At 36.5% G+C, this 19351-nt stretch overlaps 1 protein-coding gene across 4 annotated transcripts in view; it reads right to left on the bottom strand.

Annotated features, from left to right (window-relative positions):
• Positions 1 to 7706: 7706 nt before the first annotated feature.
• Positions 7707 to 19351, bottom strand: part of SPPL2A (signal peptide peptidase like 2A) — a 54559-nt gene continuing 42914 nt past the window's right edge. For all 4 annotated transcript variants that reach the window (XM_027971838.3, XM_042252466.2, XM_060417980.1 and 1 more), the window contains one exon: positions 7707 to 11555. In XM_027971838.3, the coding sequence (XP_027827639.1) occupies positions 11481 to 11555 (75 nt within the window). In that variant the 3' untranslated portion in view covers positions 7707 to 11480. The remainder of the gene's footprint in view (positions 11556 to 19351) is intronic.

Below are 19351 nucleotides of genomic sequence, written 5' to 3'. Positions count from 1 at the left end.
AAACAAAAACAAAAGCTCAGTCAATCCAAATAATGTCAATGATTAGCCCACAATTTCTTCTTTGTTTTTATAATTTAAATTTGTTAACAAATATATACAATATTTGGTGTTCCATTTACATTTAGAAATTTTCAGAAGGACATTTTGTCGATTTAAACTCATCAACAGCTACTGTAGGGATGTGGCAACAGTAAAGCAACTATTTTAAACATTAGCATACAAAAAAAAAATTAGCAGATTCTTTGTGGCTTTTGGGTATTTAATAGTAAAGAGGCTTAATTTTAACCTAGAAAAATATATTTTTGGAATGCTGTAAGTTTATTGTAAGTTATATCTAAAGCGACCAATAAGTAGTACAGTTTCTAAAGGATGAATATCTCTGACGCTAGCCAGGTTTTATTATTTCCTACAATTATTTTAAACATGTTTCACCTTGACATCAACACAAATAAGTATAGAGGTTTATATGCAGATAAGTAAAAGTAAGCTTCATAGTAAAACAATTGGAAAGCATCAGGAGTCCTTACTTCTGAACATTGAATAGTGAGCATTTGTTGGGTGGTTTCTCCCTCTCAGGTATTGCTCTATTCACTCAATGTGTATCAAATCCTCTGAACTCTATGAACTAGACACTATTATTTTCATCCTTATTGTACAGAGGAGGAAACTGAGGCACAAGGCAGAGAAAGGGTTTCAACCAAGGCAGTCTAATTCCAGAGTTTATGTCTTTAACCCTTATGCTACATTACCTCTTGTGGCAGTAAAACACAGCTGAGAAATCTGTCACTAATAATAGAGATCAGTTTATATATGATTCAGTCTTTCACAAAATCTCTTCCTCAAACTAATTAATGAGCTAATCAAGATTCTTTGTTTACTTCACTAGGTCCAAATATTGGCTTACATAATTGTTTTCACGTTAATCACACTCTGACTTCTCCCTGAACGGTTTTGCCACCAGCGTGAAGTCCCTGGGCAACTGAGAAAGGAACAGTGTGACTCAAAGTTGAAAAACATGGACAACATATGAATTAAAACAATTAACATTGATTAAAGTATTAAAACAATTAAAAAGAGAGCCAATACATGAAATGTTTACTTTATGTACAATTTCCCTGTCATGTAAATTAGACCCTCATAAACATTTGGCAAATCCTTTGTTTGTATAAGCAGAGTGATTAAACCAGTTCCAAGAAATTTTGTTGTACTTTGAATTGAGGATTAATGGATTTTCTTTCTTAGACATTCTTTCAAAATAATTAACTTGTTTTGTAAGAGGAAAGCTTGTAAAATGGCACCAAAAATACCGGGAATGTTTCAAATATTAATCTTTAACCCCAATAGCTTATTACAGTGCCTGGCATATCATAGGTATTTAATAAATAGTTCTTGAATAATTGAGATGGTGAAAATCAGGCCTCTTCAGTTAGAGCATATGCATATATGCTATGGACATGATGCCATTATCACATTGAAAAAAATAATTATTTGATATCATTTTATATCTAGTTCATAACCAAATTTTCCCAGTTGACTCACAAATGTCTTATTTAGTTGGTTTATTGAATTGGGATCCAAATAAGTTGGATCCCAATTCAATAAATGTGAGATTTGGGTGTCACATTACAGAAGTTTCTTCTAATTTAGAGCAGCTCTCTGTTTCACAATTTTCTCCCCTGTACTATTGATTTATTACAAGAGCCAATTCAATTGTCCTTGAGAATGTTGCATATTCTGTAAGTTTCCTCCCTCAAGCATCATTTAAGGTCTTCATCCTCCATATTTCCCACTGTTAGAAGTTCATACTCTAGATTTGATGAGATTTCAGGTTATCTTTTTTTTCCAAGAACACTTCATGGTGCTTTGTGCTTCACACTGCACCACGTTGAAAGGCCCGTGATGCCTAGTCATCACACTTTCAGTAATGCTGCTGCTTACTGCTGCCATGCTGCACTCAGCCATGTCCCACTCTTTGTGACCCCACGGACGGTAGCCCACCAGGCTCCTCTGTCCATGGGATTCTCCAGGCAAGAATACTGGAGTGGGTTACCATTTCCTTCTCCAGGGATTTTGGCAATCCAGGGATCAAACCTGTGTCTTCTGTATTGGCAGGTGAATTCTTTATCGTCAGGGAAGCCCTTTTAGTAATGCTAATTTATCAGTGATGTCAGGTGCTGACACCTTAAGCCCTCCTCTCATCTAATGGTTTTATACACTGATAATTATTGCCTAAACCAATTATTTCATTTGGAATTACAAAATTGTTATTTTCTAATCCTATCATTCAATTTTTTTTCCCCTGGCTCTGGAAGAAGAATGAGGTTTGTTCTTTGGAGAGAGTAAAACAGGTGTCTTTGACTTGGATGATACCCATTAAAATAAAGGATGTGTATCAGTAACACACTGAAAATGGTGTTTGAGTGAATGTTTGCAAGTAGAATGCTGAGACTCTCAACACTTTCCTTACCACATGATTCCAGGAGACTGGAAGACACTTTTCTGAGCAATCTGATCAGCCCCAAGAGAAAACATTCAAATATACTGGGGTTGGGGTTTCCTGATAGCAGAGCCAGATTATCCTACAATGCAACTGTCATTTAATAAACCACTTATGTGCTCAGAGTGTCCAACTGTATTTTTAGTATCATACTATTAAACATAAACAGAAAACTAATGATTATCTTCTCTTTGAAGAAAGCTTCTAAGATATACCACACAAAAATGGAATTGGAAAAAATAAATGGTGGTTATATACAAGGGACAATTTCAAAAACAAACAAACAAAAACCCTATTAATATTTTCAGAGCATTAAAAGAATATACAGCATTAATGAAACAGCAGTAAGATATAATAAAAAATAAAATGTCAGAGAGCAAAAAGCAAATAATGATCTCTTGGAAATTTTAACATGATAGCAGAAATAAATTCAATAAAAGGATTAGATATTAAGGAAATCTTGCAGATAACGAGGCAAAAAGACATAAAGTAGAATATTTGAGAAGAAAAGTAAGACAGGAGGTAAAAAATCAATATAATTAGGGATTCCAGAAAGAAAAAAGCAGAGAAAATGAAGGGAATCAACTAATTTAAGAAAATATTCCCCAATTGAAAAACAGAGGTTTCTAGGCAGAAGGGACCCATGGCAAGATCAGCATAATGGATGAAAATAAATCCATTCTAAGCATACTTTGGAACATATTTATACTAAAAAAGCATCCACTTTTAATCTAAAATTTAAATTTAAATGGGCATCCTGTATTTTACCTGGGAAATCTACATTGACCTTATCATTACCAATATTGTCAATTCCTCATAATTTCCATTTCTATCAGTTTACCTGGACTACCACTGCCATCTATTCAACTTTTTCTGCTTTCCCAAACTCAACAATCATTCAACACTGTAGGGACCTACGATTATTATAGGGACCCGCATTCATCCTAACACCTTTTCACTATCATTTACAACCACTACCACCACCCCACCACCCCCCGTACTGCGCCTCAAATCCTCATGTTCTTTACCCAGTTAAAATTCATGGTTAATAAGTTATATTCACTCCTTCACACACATCCTAAATTCATTCCCTTGTTCCTCTTTTGCTTTCAGGAATTTGCTTGACTAAATCACAGCCCTGGTTCTATTCAATATTACACCTTATCTTTAGATACTGGGGACAAACCCTCCATAGTCCTATTTAATGCAAACCTTTCTACTTGGACACTAAGTTCCATCACCTCTGGCCTACTTAAGTATATAAACTTAGTTAATTCTCCAATCTCTTTCCAACATCATCAAAATATCACCTTTTATTGGATCCCCATCAACATTCTCCCAAAGAAAAGGCAATGCCAAAGAATGCTCAAACTACCACACAATTGCACTCATCTCACATGCTAGTAAAGTAATGCTTAAAATTCTCCAAGTCAGGCTTCAGCAATACGTGAACCATGAACTTCCAGATGTTCAAGCTGGTTTTAGAAAAGGCAGAGGAACCAGAGATCAAATTGCCAACATCCGCCAGATCATCGAAAAAGCAAGAGTTCCAGAAAAACTGAAGAAAGCTGAGTGCCGAAGAATTGATACTTTTGACATGTGGTGTTGGAGAAGAGTCTTGAAAGTCCCTTGGACTGCAAGGAGATCCAATCAGTCCATCCTAAAGGAGATCAGTCCTTCCATCAGTCTTTGGAAGGACTGATGTTGAAGGTGAAACTCCAATACTTTGGCCACCTGATGTGACGAGCTAACTCATTTGAAAAGACCCTGATGCTGGGAAAGATCGAAGGCAGGAGGAGAAGGTGATGACGGAGGATGAGATGGTTGGATGGCATCACCGACTCAATGGACATGGGTTTGGGTGGACTCCAGGAGTTGGTGATGGACAGGGAGGCCTGGAGTGCTCTGGTTCATGGGGTCGCAGTCAGACACGACTGAACTAAACACCAGCATTCAAAAATGCTGTTATTTCTCCCCTCGTCAATACCCGACTCCCATTCCAAACTTATTTCTTGACCCATTTCTCTCCTTCCTTTTACAATGAACTCTGTAAAGGAATATATTTGTTCTTTCTACATTTCTCTTTCCATTCCAGTGATACCTAAACTGACATTTGAATGGTATGTAGGTGATGGCTGAATATGAAAGGTGGGCCTGTGCACAAAGCTTCTTAGGAATAGTGTAAGGGGCAGGAATTATGTAGAGGAAAATAATGGGAAATTAAGTTAGAAAGGGGGCTTCCAGATGGCTCAGAGGGTAAACAATCTGCCTACAATACAGGAGACACAGGAGAGACGGGTTTGATTCCTGGGTTGAAAAGATCCCCTGGAGGGAGAAATACTGAGAAATACTCCAGTGTTCTTGCCTGGAAAATCCTGTGGACAGGAGTCTGGCAGGCTACAGTCCATGGGGTCACAAAGAGTTGGACATGACTGGGTACATGGCATAGGGGAGTTAGGAACAGGGACTAGAAAACCACATTAAGGAAACTAGACCATTCTTAAACAAATTTGGTGCTATTACAGGTTTTTTTTTTTAAAACACTTGAATTTGCACGATCAGATTTTCATCTTAGAAAAATCACTGGCAAGTGATGTGGAAGGGGAACTGATAGTGACATTAACATCTGGAAGACCAACTAAAAGTCTATTACAGTACAGGTGAATTAAATTGAGTCAAATTGAGTTGTTGGCAGTGGGGATGATGAGTACTAGAATTCTTTGAGAGACGTTTGGAACAGTATGGAGAGGACTTGGCCCTTCTATTTGCCTGTTTTATTTCTCTGCACTGAAAGGGGCTGGAGTAGAGTTTACAGAGAAAATAATAAGTGAGGATTCAACTGAAGTTTCAAGTGAGGATTCATCTGTAAAAAAAAATTACTTGGTTTTCTAAAGCTAGCAGAATCTATTAGTAGGTAACTATTAATTAGAACCCAATTGATACCTTTCCCACTTAGCTAGAGAGGTGATCCTATGATCTAAATTGGAAAGTTGTTTTTAACATAATAACATGTCAAATAGTAATTTTCAGCCAGGGGTAAGAACTATTTACCCCAATCTCCTAAAGGAGCTGTTAAGAATTACTGCCTTCCTCTCATTTACAGAGCTCTCTCCAGAATTCTGCTGAATCTGGCTATTGCTGCAAGTGCAAAGTGTCTACTCCAAGAGCTCATATGCAGGTTGTTGAAATTTCCAAATTTTTACCAAGAATACTTTGTTATCATCAGGGTTGCCTGGAATTGGACATTGTTTTCCATTGTTAATGCCCTTCAGTGATACATTATTTTTATTTTTGCCTTTTTATTTTTTTTTTTTTGGCCTTGCCACTCGGCTTATGGGATCTTAGTTCCCTGACCAGGGACTGAGCTGGGACCCGCAGTGAAAGCACTCAGTTCAGTCCTAACTAGTGGACCACCAGGGAATTTCCACTTTTGCTTTAATTTTTTTGTGGGACTTTTGGTTAAGGGTGACAAGAAATATTGAAAACTTCTGACATCGATTCTAGAGTCTTCATGCAATTATAGAAATGGGAATGAGCTTAAAAAATTAAGTTTTACTGCTATTTTCTAGCAAAGTAAAATGAATTTCAAGCTAATAAGCATAATTTGTAAGGAAAATAAATTTGAAGATAAAAAACATGACAACTGGGGAACTTCCCTGGCTGTCCAGTGGTTAAGACTCTATGCTTCCACAGCAGGGGGGACATGTTCTATCCCAGGTCAGGGAACTAACATCTGTATGCTGCATGTTGTGACCAAAAAATAAAAAAATAATAATAAATAAATTAAAAACATGACAATTGGTTAAATATTTCTCTCGTTAGTCCCACTATACATTATACTGTTTACAAATCTTAGTGCCTAAAGAGTTGGACATGACTGAGCGACTTCACTTCAGTACCTGAAGAAAATGATATGAGTATTTTATTAACCATCTATTAGTATGAATACCTAGAGGGGAGTAATTCAGTATTTTTTATGATTTGTATTTTGAATCTTAATAGATGTATATTGTTGGGGTCTGTGTGTGGGTTGGAAAAGAATTTCCAGTCATGAGGCAGAATGAGAGAAAAACCAAGTTTATGAGTGAGAGACCCTGTTAGAACAGCGGGCTGGCTCAAGGGAAAGCCAACCCCTTTCACAGGTCAGTAGTCAATTTTTATAGCCTCAAGACAGAAAATTCCTACTGGAAGGGAGACATTAGGTGATTGGCTAGGATGCTAGAGGGTGGGTATTTTACCTGGTATGGGGTTAGGGAACCGGCTGGTTTAGATACTAAGGCTCATGGCAACAGCTGCTCTGGGGCTTGGTCACTTTCAGAGATTTTTCTTCTGTGATCCTGGCATGCTTCAGTCCATGGGGTCATAAAGAATTGTACGTGACTGAGCGACTGAACCGAACTGAACTGAACTGACCTTGGAATAGGGCTCCATATATCTATGACAGAAAATGTAAGTGGTACAAGAGTATACAGTGAAAAATAAGTCTCTCTCTCACTGCTGTGCTCAAGCCATCATAATCCCTCTCTTTCCAGTTTCTTACGCATCTTTTCCATTTCAGGTATATGGACCTGTGGAATGAAACAAAATCCCTTCCCAGATGACGCTAGTGGTAAAGAAACCTGCCTGCCATGGGGGTGTAAAGAGACATGGGTTCTACCCTTAACTCAGGAAGATCCCCTGGAGGAGGGTATGGCAAACCACCCCAGTATTCTTGCCTGGAGAATCCTTTGGACAGTGGTGTCTTATGGGGTACAATCTATGGGGGGTGGCAAAAAGTCAGACACGACTGAAGCGACTTTAATGCGTAGAGGGGATAGGACTTCTTAACGTGTGGTCAAGACATATATATCTGGGCCATCCACATGCGAGTTAAAAAAACAAAACTGTCCAACGGCAGCAGGAATCTTAGTAACTTGTGAGAATATCGGCAAAGCTGCAAATGCTAGGGATATTCATTACAAAGGGTTTGATAATTTCTTGGTTTTAAAAAAAGTCTATATATATACCAATTTAATAAATACTTATTAAGGGTCATTATGTATCAATATAAATTTCTCATAAATGATATTTGTGGAATCTAGGTTATAGATAATTTTTCAGAGTTAAAATAACTACACATTTTTGTGATTATTATTTTTATCTTATGTGAACATGATCTAGTAGCTTTCAGTTCATTTTCAATTATTTTTCAAATGAAAACAAAATCAAATTTTATTTTAAAATAGAATTTATTGAATACATAGTGAATTCAATACATTAAAAAAACTTTTTCTTGTCAGTATTGGCACATAATGAAGAGATTCAAAGCACAGCCAAATTAACACTTCGAAATTTTTAAAATCATGTTCCATAAAAAAATAAAGCCTAGTGTTATAAAAGTACTAATTTATACTAACATATCAAAGGGTTAAAAGAAAAGAATTCCACACTCAAAACTTCATTTAAGAAGTAAAAATTCAATCATGTATTTAAAATAGGTTTTCATGTGATAAAAAGACAACAGAAAGTATAAAAGGGGCAAAACCTACCTAATTTATACTGACCTGTCTCACTGGGAAATCCTATAGGCTGACCAGGTAAATTTTAGATATTGAAAAAAAAAATCCATGTTCTGAAGGAAAAGCAGTTGTTTATGATAATTTTATGCCTAATCAAAGAAATACATGATGACATTAAATATTCTACATTTTTTCTTTTAGTTGTCCATTAATTGCCAACAATGTAGGACTTTTCTAAAAAACCTAGTTTAAAATATTTTCCCCCATGAACATTTTCTTAGATACAAAAGCTGTCCTTAATTATGGAAACATTAAACAAGGAAATTTATAATCTTTACTGTAATATGGCCACTATAATACTCTTATGATCAAATCATAAGTACTACATAATTTCTCTCAAATTCTAAAATGATCAGTGATTTGATTCAGACCTCCTGAATTTACAGAGTATCTTTCTTGTAGGAAGCAAAAAATGATTTTTGTTCAAGACTTTGATTTTATTTTCATTACCCTCCCTATCCCCTTCAGAGTTACCTCTGAGGTAAATAGAGCACTGAAAACATCAACAAAATTTTAAACTACAAAACTGGTTATCTGGCATCATTTTGAATAAATTCAGCATATTCCCTTGTTAATGGGAAAATACAAAGCCTTCAAACTAGTATAATCCACTAGTTTGAAAAGCAATTTCTATTTTTGAAGTCTCATTAACTGAGATTAGGTTGAAATTTTAGAGACAAATATTAAATAAATTAGTTCAAATATTAAAATAAATTTTGCTTATACCTAAGGCAGAAATTGGGCTTTCCAGGTGATGCTAGTGGTAAAGAACCTGCCTGCTGATGCAGGATACACAAGAAATGCAGGTTTGATCCCTGGGTCAGGAAGATCCCCTGGAGGAGGGCATTGCAACCCACTCCAGTATTCTTGCCTGGAGAATCCCATGGATATAGCCTGGTGGGCTAATGCCCATAGGGTCACAAAGAGTCGGACATGACTGAAGTGACTTAGCACATATGCACACAAGGCAGAAATTAAAAAAGCAAAAGAAAACTGCAAAGCTCATTTGTAATTATTACAAATGTACCATTTCATCAAAATCTCTATGAACACGTAACTAAAATCAGTGAATGCCAACAGAAGGGCTAAAACTCTTCCTTCAAAAGAAAAATAAATTGCTGAGTCTACTAATAAGATATTGCTAATCTAAAAAAATCTACAACTAGAAGAAAACAATGTAGCAGATTATCAAAGTCCTTTCCCACAAAACTCATATTTACCTTTGTTGAACTGAAATAAAAATCATCTACTTTTATAGTTGGAGAAAGAAATGATACAGTCTTCTAAAGGCAAATTTTCATCTTTCCTATCCTCTGTTCATATTTTGATTCCCCAAATAAAATCTGCACTTCACTGTAATTTTTATAAATATTTTCAGTTCAGTTGCTTGAAAGGTTAAGTAATATAAAGTTGATACTGAAGACAGAGAAACTCAAGGAATTTCACTTCTTGTTTTTTCTATTTAATCAGTAAGATTTAAATAGCAAACTAGAACAAGATTTTACCTTCTTACTAGTGGTTGGATAAAGTAGAATTTGTATCAAAGAACTAAAATTCCAGATTTCTAGGTATAAAATTTTCTGTAACATTCTTCATAAAATGTGGTCAAAGTTGTTGAATATCCTAAAGCTGGAATAAGAGTGCAGATAACTTTACTTAAAAAAGCTGTATTTTGGCAAACTTTTTATTGATATTATAAATGAAAATATAGTTGGGAGCTTTCACCTGGCACTTAATCTGTTCTTCTCTCTATCTGAGTCTGCCAAATAAATTAGATTCTTTGGAAAAAATTCAAACTTGATATTATGCAGGCAAAATCAACATGAACTCTTACTTGTCAGATACTTATTTGTCATTTGCCATAAACCAAGTGACCCATAAGTCTATTAAGTAGAAAGAAGGGCTGTCAAGGGAGCTCCTATATCTGTAAATTACTCAGTAACTTAACAATCTGAGAAGATATCAATGAATCAAAAGCATCTAATTCCCTCAAATGCTAAATTTAGATCAAACATCAAAGGTTTGATCTATTTTTGAAAGGTGTTAGCTTTATCTTTTAATCAGCTGAACTGGCCTTAGAATGAAAAATCGTAGATGTGTTCACATATCTTATACATTATTTACAGAGAAATACAAAATCTTGCTGTCTTTGCAATCACTTTTCGGAGATTTCTTAAGAGAAAAGAATAGAAAATAGACAATTTGACCTATGACTCACAGGATAATGTTCAAGTTCACATAAGAGATTGAACAAAGAATGAGAAAATTTTTTCAAGTTGGAAGGTACCAGAGTGATTACTTGGTCTAACATACTCATTTTGCAGATGAGAAAACTGAGATACAATTGCATTGAGCTAATAAAATTTACTCAAACTTTGTAATTAAACTGAGACTAACACCCGGTATCCTGTCTTCTGTCTCCAATTCTTTCCTCTGAAGCACAGTTTGTATCTTAGTAAACCATGCTTCACCCAAATTTTAAAAAGCTAACAGTGGTCTCCTATGGGGAAAGGAGTAGGAATTAGGGGAGGAAAGGTAGAGGAAGGGATTTTAGAGATGTTAATACTCAAACAATGAGTCATATGTATTAATATATAATTTGCTAAGAAAAATAGTTTTTATAAAATATTAAGTCTTAATCTGAACATTAGCAGATCCAAACTTCAGAGATCAGAAATACCATAGTGGAATTACAGGTTAGTTTAGAAATTTAAGCTACATCTTCAAGGAAACAGAAGACCACTGAAAAATGTGGATTTCAATTTTTGTTTCCTTTCAAATGACTAGCTTTATATGTCCCTCTATAAATGGAAAAATATTCTGATATAACACATATGCAATCTGAAGTAATTTAGGTTCTCAAGTTTAAAAAAGCATTGGGATTTTTTAAAACTCATGCTATAAAAATACACTTTTATCTATATTCCTAAATCATATATTTCTAACCTCTGCAGTGATAAAAGGTTCAAAATTCCACTGCTGAACTGCCTTCTTGAATGATCTTAAACAGTTACTTCTATAGAGCATAAAGTCTGCATAATTCTTTACAGTAAAATGTGCTCAGAAACTCACTTTGACAAATACTTTTATCTATCATTAGAGTTGAAAGAAACAGACTTCAGTAAGACAGGTACAGGGGTAGGTGAAGAGTTTTTTCTTTTTATAAAAATATACTATATATAATAGATCCTGAAAATTACACAGACCATATGCTTTTATTTAATGTGAAGGCACAACTTTAACATAGTTAAAAGCAATTGTATTGTAATCATTTATCATGTAATTGTCAATACCAGCTCTTACAGATACATATTTGCAAGCATATCATTGAAGTTTCTTTCAGATTGTCAAATTCAAAAGTCAATTTAAAAAGCCAAACTCTATTTGTAGAAAATCAATCGACACATTATTGCATGTCCATGATATTATTGTTGGATGATCTGTTCACCAGCAGTCCCAGGGTTTTCTTCATTTGTTGCATAGTCCAGATGGTCCATCATCTAGGCATAAATAAAAGATGTTAGGAAACGTAAATTTTCAACTTGCCCCCAGTCACTAATTTGGCAAAAGGATTACGAGTTGTTTTTTTTTTTAAAAAGACACAGAGTGTTCCACTGAACCAAGCACTCCTTTTGAAGCAATGTACTGTTTCCACAGCCACATTCCTCAGGTCATGCTCAAGGTGACAACTCCTTCAGGAAGCCTAATCATTGGACTCAGGGCCAATCTGATAGGTGCTTGGATCTTCCAAGTACTTGGATCTGGATCTTCCACTACTTCCATCTCCCAATATGAATATCGTCCTGTTGTGGCAGTGGAGACTCCACCACAAGGAGTTTCCACTTAGGAAACTATTTCAAGCAGTGTCCACTCCTGGAGGTGGAAAACTAAAACTGGTTCCACAAATCACTATGCTGGATCAGGGACAGTGTAACCTGGTTGATGCCTTGAATATTGACCTTAGGATAATTTAAAAATAACACGTGAAATTTTTAAAAGACTGTATGAAAAAAATTTCTACTAAGAATAAAGAAATTAAAAGTACTTAAAGGTCAAATGATATCTAAAAACAAAATCAATACATTTGCTATAGACTATCTTAGCTGAATTACCAGTTAAAACTTTTCTCAAATGATCAATTCTTCTCATATTCTCATTAAAGTCTTATCATATTTGGGAATAAAGAAAGAAACTGCTTAAATATTTTCAGTGTTTTTACCCTGTTCTTCATATAAAACTACCTAAAAATAGAAAAAAAAAAACCTTCGTCTTTCTGAAGACTGTCAAAGATTTTTAGATTAGTGATTAAATTTAAATACTGGATTTAGAAAAGGCAGAGAAACCAGAGATCAAATTGCCAACATTTGCTGGATCATCAAAAAAGCAAGCGCGTGCCAGAAAAACATCTACTTCTGCTTTATTGACTATGCCAAAGCCTTTGATTGTGTGGATCATACTAAACTGGGAAATTCTTAAAGAGATGGAATACCAGACCACCTGACCTGCCTCTTGAGAAATCTGTATGCAGGTCAAGAAGCAACAGTTAGAACTGGACATGGAATAAAAGACTGGTTCCAAATTGGGAAAGGAGTATGTCAAGGCTGTATATTGTCACCCTGCTTACTTAACCTATAAGCAGAGTATCATGAGAAATGCCAGGCTGGATGAAGCACAAGCTGGAATCAAGATTGTTGGGAGAAATATCAATAACCTCAGATATGTAGATGATACCACCCCTTATGGCAGAAATTGAAGAAGAACTAAAGAGTCACTTCATGAAAGTGAAAGAGGAGAGTGAAAAAGTTGGCTTAAAACTCAACATTCAGAAAACTAAGATCATGACATCCAATCCCATCACTTCATAGCAAATAGATGGGGAAACAATGAAAACAGTGACAGATTTTATTTTCTTGGGCTCCAAAATCACTGCAGATGGTGACTGCAGTCATAAAATTAAAAGACACTTGCTCCTTGTAAGAAAAGCTATGACCAACCTAGACAGCATATTAAAAACCAGAGACATTACTTTGCCGACAAAGGTCCGTCTGGTCAAAGCTATGGTTTTTCCAGTAGTCATGTATGGATGTGAGAGTTGGACTATAAAGAAAGCTGAGCGCTGAAGAATTGATGGTTTTGAACTGTGGTGGTGGAGAAGATGCTTGAGAGTCCCTTGGACTGCAAGGAGTCCAACCAGTCAATCCTAAGGGAAATCAGCCCTGAATAATCATCAAAAGGATTGATGCTGAAACTGAAACTCCAATTCTCTGGCCACCTGATACAAAGAACTCACTCATTGGAAAAGACCCTAATGCTGGGAAAGATTGAAGGCGGGAGGAGAAGGGGACAACAATGGATGAGATGGCTGGATGGCATCACCAACTCAATGGACATGAGTTTGAGTAAGCTCTGGGAGTTGGTGATGGACAGGGAAGTCTGGTGTGCTGCAGTCTATGGGGTTGCAAAGAGTTGGACATGACTGAGCAACTGAACTGAACTGATGCACTTTTTCCCTTTTCCTTCATCAAGAAGTAGAAGACAAGCAAGATAACTATTCCTAATTTTAAAAACCAAGTCTAAAATCTTTACTGTTTTTTGGAAGAGGAAGCAGAGAAAAGAATAATTCCAAATGGGGTCTCTGGAACTTGCCAGACAAAGAAGAATACAAACATGAGCTGAAGCATTCAGTTGACAACTATCTCAAGAGATGGAGTCAGCTTATACAACCCAAACCTGCTTATATTCCATGAGTCATTTCAAGCCCCTAAACAATCAGTTTTGTGGTTCTCTATTTGCCAAAGATATCCCTAAGATTACAGTAGTTGCATATTCATAGCACTTCTGGAGTAAGGGATCAAATCCCAAACCAAGATAGGTAATAGAAAAGATGAAGTTGTTGAAGAGCTGATTTTAGTTACAATTTAAATGAGAGAGGGAAAGGAGAAGCTTATAAGATATATTTAGGCCCCTTTTTTTCTAGCAATTTAGACACTCTGGGTGTAAGAGGCTGGAGCTGTGGGGACAGAGAACTGAAGAATGGATGGTGGGGAAACACTTTCTTTTCCAAGACCTGCTGATCCTGATAACTGTCACCTAATGAAATAATAGTCTATACATAAGTTATATGCTTCTTCTTTCCTAATCCTTTGATACCTCATTAGCACTGTAATCTAATTCCTAAATAAAGAGATATATTTTTAAAAAACTTGTAAAACCAACTTATTGAGAGGTAATATCTCTACTCTGCATTTATTTTTCATCACTGACTTTTCAATAAAAACAGTACAGAAACAGAGAAGTGCAAACTTGAAACAGGTTTTTAAAAACACAACAAAAATTAGCATAGGTAATAAAATTAACTGGCAAAATTCATGTAAATTGTTTTGTCATAATAAATAATTATTTTTTCATAGTAAATAATCAAGCTCAAGTTAGAAAGATGTCCTCTGAAATTGGGTCAGCTAACCCAGCATTTACTGATAGCTCTGACCCAATCTCCTAAAACAGTCTAATAAAAGCGCTCATGTTGCTGCAGTAACTGGAGAGCAGCTGATATTACAGCAGAGCTGTTTTAAGTATCTCTGTATTTTGATTTGTCAGTTACAGCTTGTGACTTCTAAAAATAATTAGAAGCACTAGTGACATTTAGCAGACACAAACCCACTGTTTACTGAATATTAACAAACTGAAAACTTACTTCCCACCCATTGGAGGTTGCTGCATAAATCTAACTCCACTGATTTAGGATTAGAAGCAAAAAAAAAAATTCTCCCCCTAACAATTTTCTATTAATTGTTCCATGTGCCAGAATAATTATACCATGGCTTCAAGTTTCGCTCTAGAGAAAAAACACCTTAACTTTCTCTACACTCACTAGAAAATAAATGAAACTGAATACTGTAGCTCTTGAAGCAATCCAGAAAAAAATGTTCATAAAAAATACAGGGTAAGTAGCTTTTAGCTATAGGAAAGAATATAAAATTAAGATACCCAAAGTAGTAGTATATTAGTGAAATCCTATAGAAAAACATTACTTCTCTTAATCAGATAAATTCATGGAAGGGTTAAAAGACTTTAAGTAAAATACTAAAGTATTTCTATGAAGTCTCTAAGTTTCAGCAATGAAAGACGTATAGTTATGTCCTTTGAAAACAACATAAAAAGGTCATCAGGGCTACCCATGAATTAAAAATTTCCAGTGGAAGTCCTGCTTTCTGCTACTCTCACACTCAACTCTAATATCAGGGATTAGAATGTACCAAATGATAGCAGCATAAACAAATGTGCCATCACCTGAGATTCTGATTTTAATTTATATTACTTGCTTTACATTTGATTCTTTCAAACAGCAGCCAAAACTTTTGGCACTTGCAAAATGGTTATATATAAAGACTGTAGAGATATATAAGTCTCAGTTCAGTTCAGTCACTCAGTAGTGTCCGACTCTTTGTGACCCCATGAATTACAGCACACCAGGCCTCCCTGTCCATCACCAACTCCTGGAGTTCACTCAAATTCATGTCCATCGAGTCGGTGATGCCATCCAGTCATCTCATCCTCTGTCGTCCCCTTCTCCTACTGTCCCCAATCCCTCCCAGCATCAGAGTCTTTTCCAATGAGTCAATCCTTTGCATGAGGTGGCCAAAATACTGGAGTTTCAGCTTTAGCATCACTCCTTCCAAAGAACACCCAGGACTGATTTCCTTTAGAATGGACTGGTTGGACCTCCTTGCAGTCCAAGGGACCCTCAAGAGTCTTCTCCAACACCACAGTTCAAAAGCATCAATTCTTCGGTGCTCAGCTTTCTTCACAGTCCAACTCTCACAACCATACATGACCACTGGAAAAACCATAGCCTTGACTAGATGGACCTTTGTTGGCAAAGTAATGTCTCTGCTTTTCAATATGCTATCTAGGTGGTTATAACTTTCCTTCCAAGGAGTAAGCGTCTTTTAATTTCATGGCTGCAATCACCATCTGCAGTGATTTTGGAGCCCCAAAAAATAAAGTCTGACACGGTTTCCACAGTTTCCCCATCTATTTCCCATGAAGTGATGGGACCAGATGCCATGATCTTCATTTTCTGAATGTTGAGCTTTAAGCCAACTTTTTCACACTCCTCTTTCACTTTCATCAAGAGGCTTTTTAATTCCTCTTCACTTTCTGCCATAAGGGTACTGTCTAGTTTAGTATTTAAAAAGTGCCATACTTTTATAATACCTTATAACAATTCTGGTAATTTTTTGAAGGCTGCTAAAACACAATCCAGAAATTTATACACACACACAAAAGTGATTAAAAAGGTCAGTGGATTAAGGACTGAACAGTCTAACTGCTTTGCATGAATAATATCAATAAACATAGACTAAGAACTTACAGTGTATAAAACAGTGTTACAAGCAGTGTGGGTTCCTAACACCTAGGAGCTAAATAGTGAGGGTGTGTGTGCTCAGTCATGTCTGACTCTTGTGACCCTATGGACTGTAGCCCACTAGGCTCCTCTGTCCATGGGATTTTCCAGGCAAGAATACTGGAATGGGTTGCCATTTCCTACTCCAGGAAATCTTCCCGACCCAGGGATTGAACTCACGTCTCATGTCGTTAGCAGGCGGTTTCTTTACCACTAGTACTACCTGGGGAGGCATTCCTTCATAAGTGTCTATACTACAAGGCAGATGTTAGTGAGTATTTAACGTCAAAGTCTAAAAAAAGTATGGGGAAAGGTGAACCTAATTTCAAATGGAGAACTATTGGGTATCTGCTTAGAGATGGCAGATTTTGAGCTGGGAGTTATGTAAGAGATATTCTGGAAACAGACAATGGAGGTAGGAGAGAAGAGCAAAGTGTTAGCCCAAGAGATGAACCAGTAACTTCCTGAGAGATGTCTTCAGGTCTGACCCTCGGGTCTCTCCTACACTTAAGTTCAGACACAGCCTCCCTTTATTTTACCAGACTTGTTGAGATTCCGTGTTCTACTTCCAAAGCCTCTGCCAGCCTTATCTGATTTCAACATCCACTTGCCTTTCAAAGCCTTGGGCTAATTCATCTCTTTAGATTAGATTCTCCTACCTGCCTGTAGATCCAAGCTCACCTGATGAATGAGGAGTCTTTAGAGACTAACTTGCCAGAACTGATGCCAAAGTCTATAATAATACTGTCTCGCACAAATAACAACATTCAAGCTAAATTAACTTGGACCTTAAAAGTTAGACAAAAGGAATGAGAGATTTTCTTTTTACATTAACAGAAGGCAGTACATTCTATAACTTTTATAAATGCTGTGTGTGTGTGGTATCTGACTCTTTGTAACTTTATAGACAGTGGCCCACCAGGTTCCTCTGTCCATGGAATTCTCCAGGCAAGAATACTGGAGTGGGCAGCCATTCCCTTCTTCACATGATCTTCCCGACTCGGGGATCGAACCCAGGTCTCCTGCATTGCAGGCAGATTCTTTACCACCTGAGCCACGAGGGAAGCCCTAGTTGTAGGGAAAAATAGACTGCCTCCTGGCAGCAGTTTATAATATTCTGCAACTAGCTCGCCTAAAAGTTCAGCAAATGTCCATTCTTAATATTTTAAAATTTAGTGCACTGTGGGAAAATGACCATTTTAACAAAATCTTTTCTCTGAGGCTTATGATAAGTTAAGAAAGCAGATTTAACAAAGATCCAAAGTTTTAATATTCAAAACAGGAAAATGGAAATCAGTTAATGAAGTGAAAGATGATCACCAAAGCAACAAGTTAAACCAAAACAAAAAAACTCAATTCATACAAATAATACTAGCAAATACATTTATAGTGCTAATGATGTGCCAGATACTGTGCTAAGCAGTTTGCATTTGTTACAACAACCCTGTGAGGTAGGCTGATTCCCATCCCATTGGAGGAAACTGAGGCACTGAGAAGTTAAGTAACTTGCCTAATGTCACATTACTAATAATTAACAAAACTTCAAACTTAGGTGGTCTGGGACCAGATTCCATGCTGTTACTATGTGGTATTTGTATTCTGAATGTCTTACCTAATGAAATTATGTGTGTGCGTGTGTGTGTGTTAGTCCACTCAGTCGTGTCCAACTCTTTGGGACCTCGTGGACTGTAGCCCACCAGGCTCCTCTGTCCATGGGATTCTCCAGGCAAGAATACTAGAGCGGGATGCAATTTCCTTCTCCAATGAAATTATGATACCACCCTACAAGTGAGAAGTGTATAACTGAAACTGTCCTAACTTTTCAGACTCTTTAAAATGGATTTTCCTACAATCAATTATCTTAGTTAGCTTCTACATCTTAGGGTGAAGGCCCTGGAGTCCACCCTTCTGGGGTGTTTACTACGGCTTTGGGTCTAGCTCCAATGATCTTAAACTTTATAGTAGCTGCTATGAAGAAGATCATGATTTCAAAGTCACGATTTTTAAGAGTAAAATTCAGATGGTCCAGGGCAGAGCACTTATTCATAGGGAATATAAATGCATCCTTTGGTTGAAGTCTGTTCTTACCTAGCATCTCCTTTCTCCTCAGTAAACAGCATAGAAAGAGAAAGGAGGAAAGGTGCTTATAATAAAGCACCGTACCCTTAAAGCTGTACTAAAGGAGAAAGAAAAATTTACAAGTAAAAATGAAATACTGGTGATGAAAATAACAGCAAACATACTTAATTCCATAAGCAGCACCATGTGCTCTCACTAGCTGTCCCAAATTTAACTTCTAACTTAAAAAAGACTTAATGCCAACCCTAAACAAAGTTTCCCTGTGTTGCTCATCCTCCTTCTCCTGATTTACCTCATGATCAGTTAATAAGATAAGTGCTCCTAAAAGTAGAAATCTCTTGGTCACAGTTCCGTCCTGAGTCTTTTCTTCTCCCTCTACATTCTCACTCACTCACAGAGTTTGCTAGTAACACTCCCAAATTTCTGTCTCTAGTTAGGCCTATCTCCTGCACATCAGGAGATGTTTATTCAACTGCTGATTTCTCTTTTCCTGGTAGTCCCCTAGGTATTTTGAAATTTCCAACACTGAATTCATCATCTTATCTCAAATCTGTTGCCCTTCTTAATCTCAGTGAATGGTATCACTATCCACCCACTCAGTTACACAAGCCAAAAACCTTGGATTCTACTTTCTTCTCTTCTCCCTAACTGAATCTATCACTAGGTCGCATTTATTGTGCTTCTAAATTTCTCTTGACTTTGTTCACTTCTCTCAGTCTCAGTACCATGCTAATTCTGACTACTACAGCTTTTCACTGTAATAGCTGCCTCAAGTTTTGCCTTCTTTCAATCCATTTTCTAGATTTCTTA

The sequence above is a fragment of the Ovis aries genome, chromosome 7 (assembly GCF_016772045.2).
Source record: "Ovis aries strain OAR_USU_Benz2616 breed Rambouillet chromosome 7, ARS-UI_Ramb_v3.0, whole genome shotgun sequence".
Taxonomy (NCBI): domain Eukaryota; kingdom Metazoa; phylum Chordata; class Mammalia; order Artiodactyla; family Bovidae; genus Ovis; species Ovis aries.
Note: the sequence above shows the minus strand (reverse complement) of the source record. Positions and strands in the feature narration are given on the sequence as shown.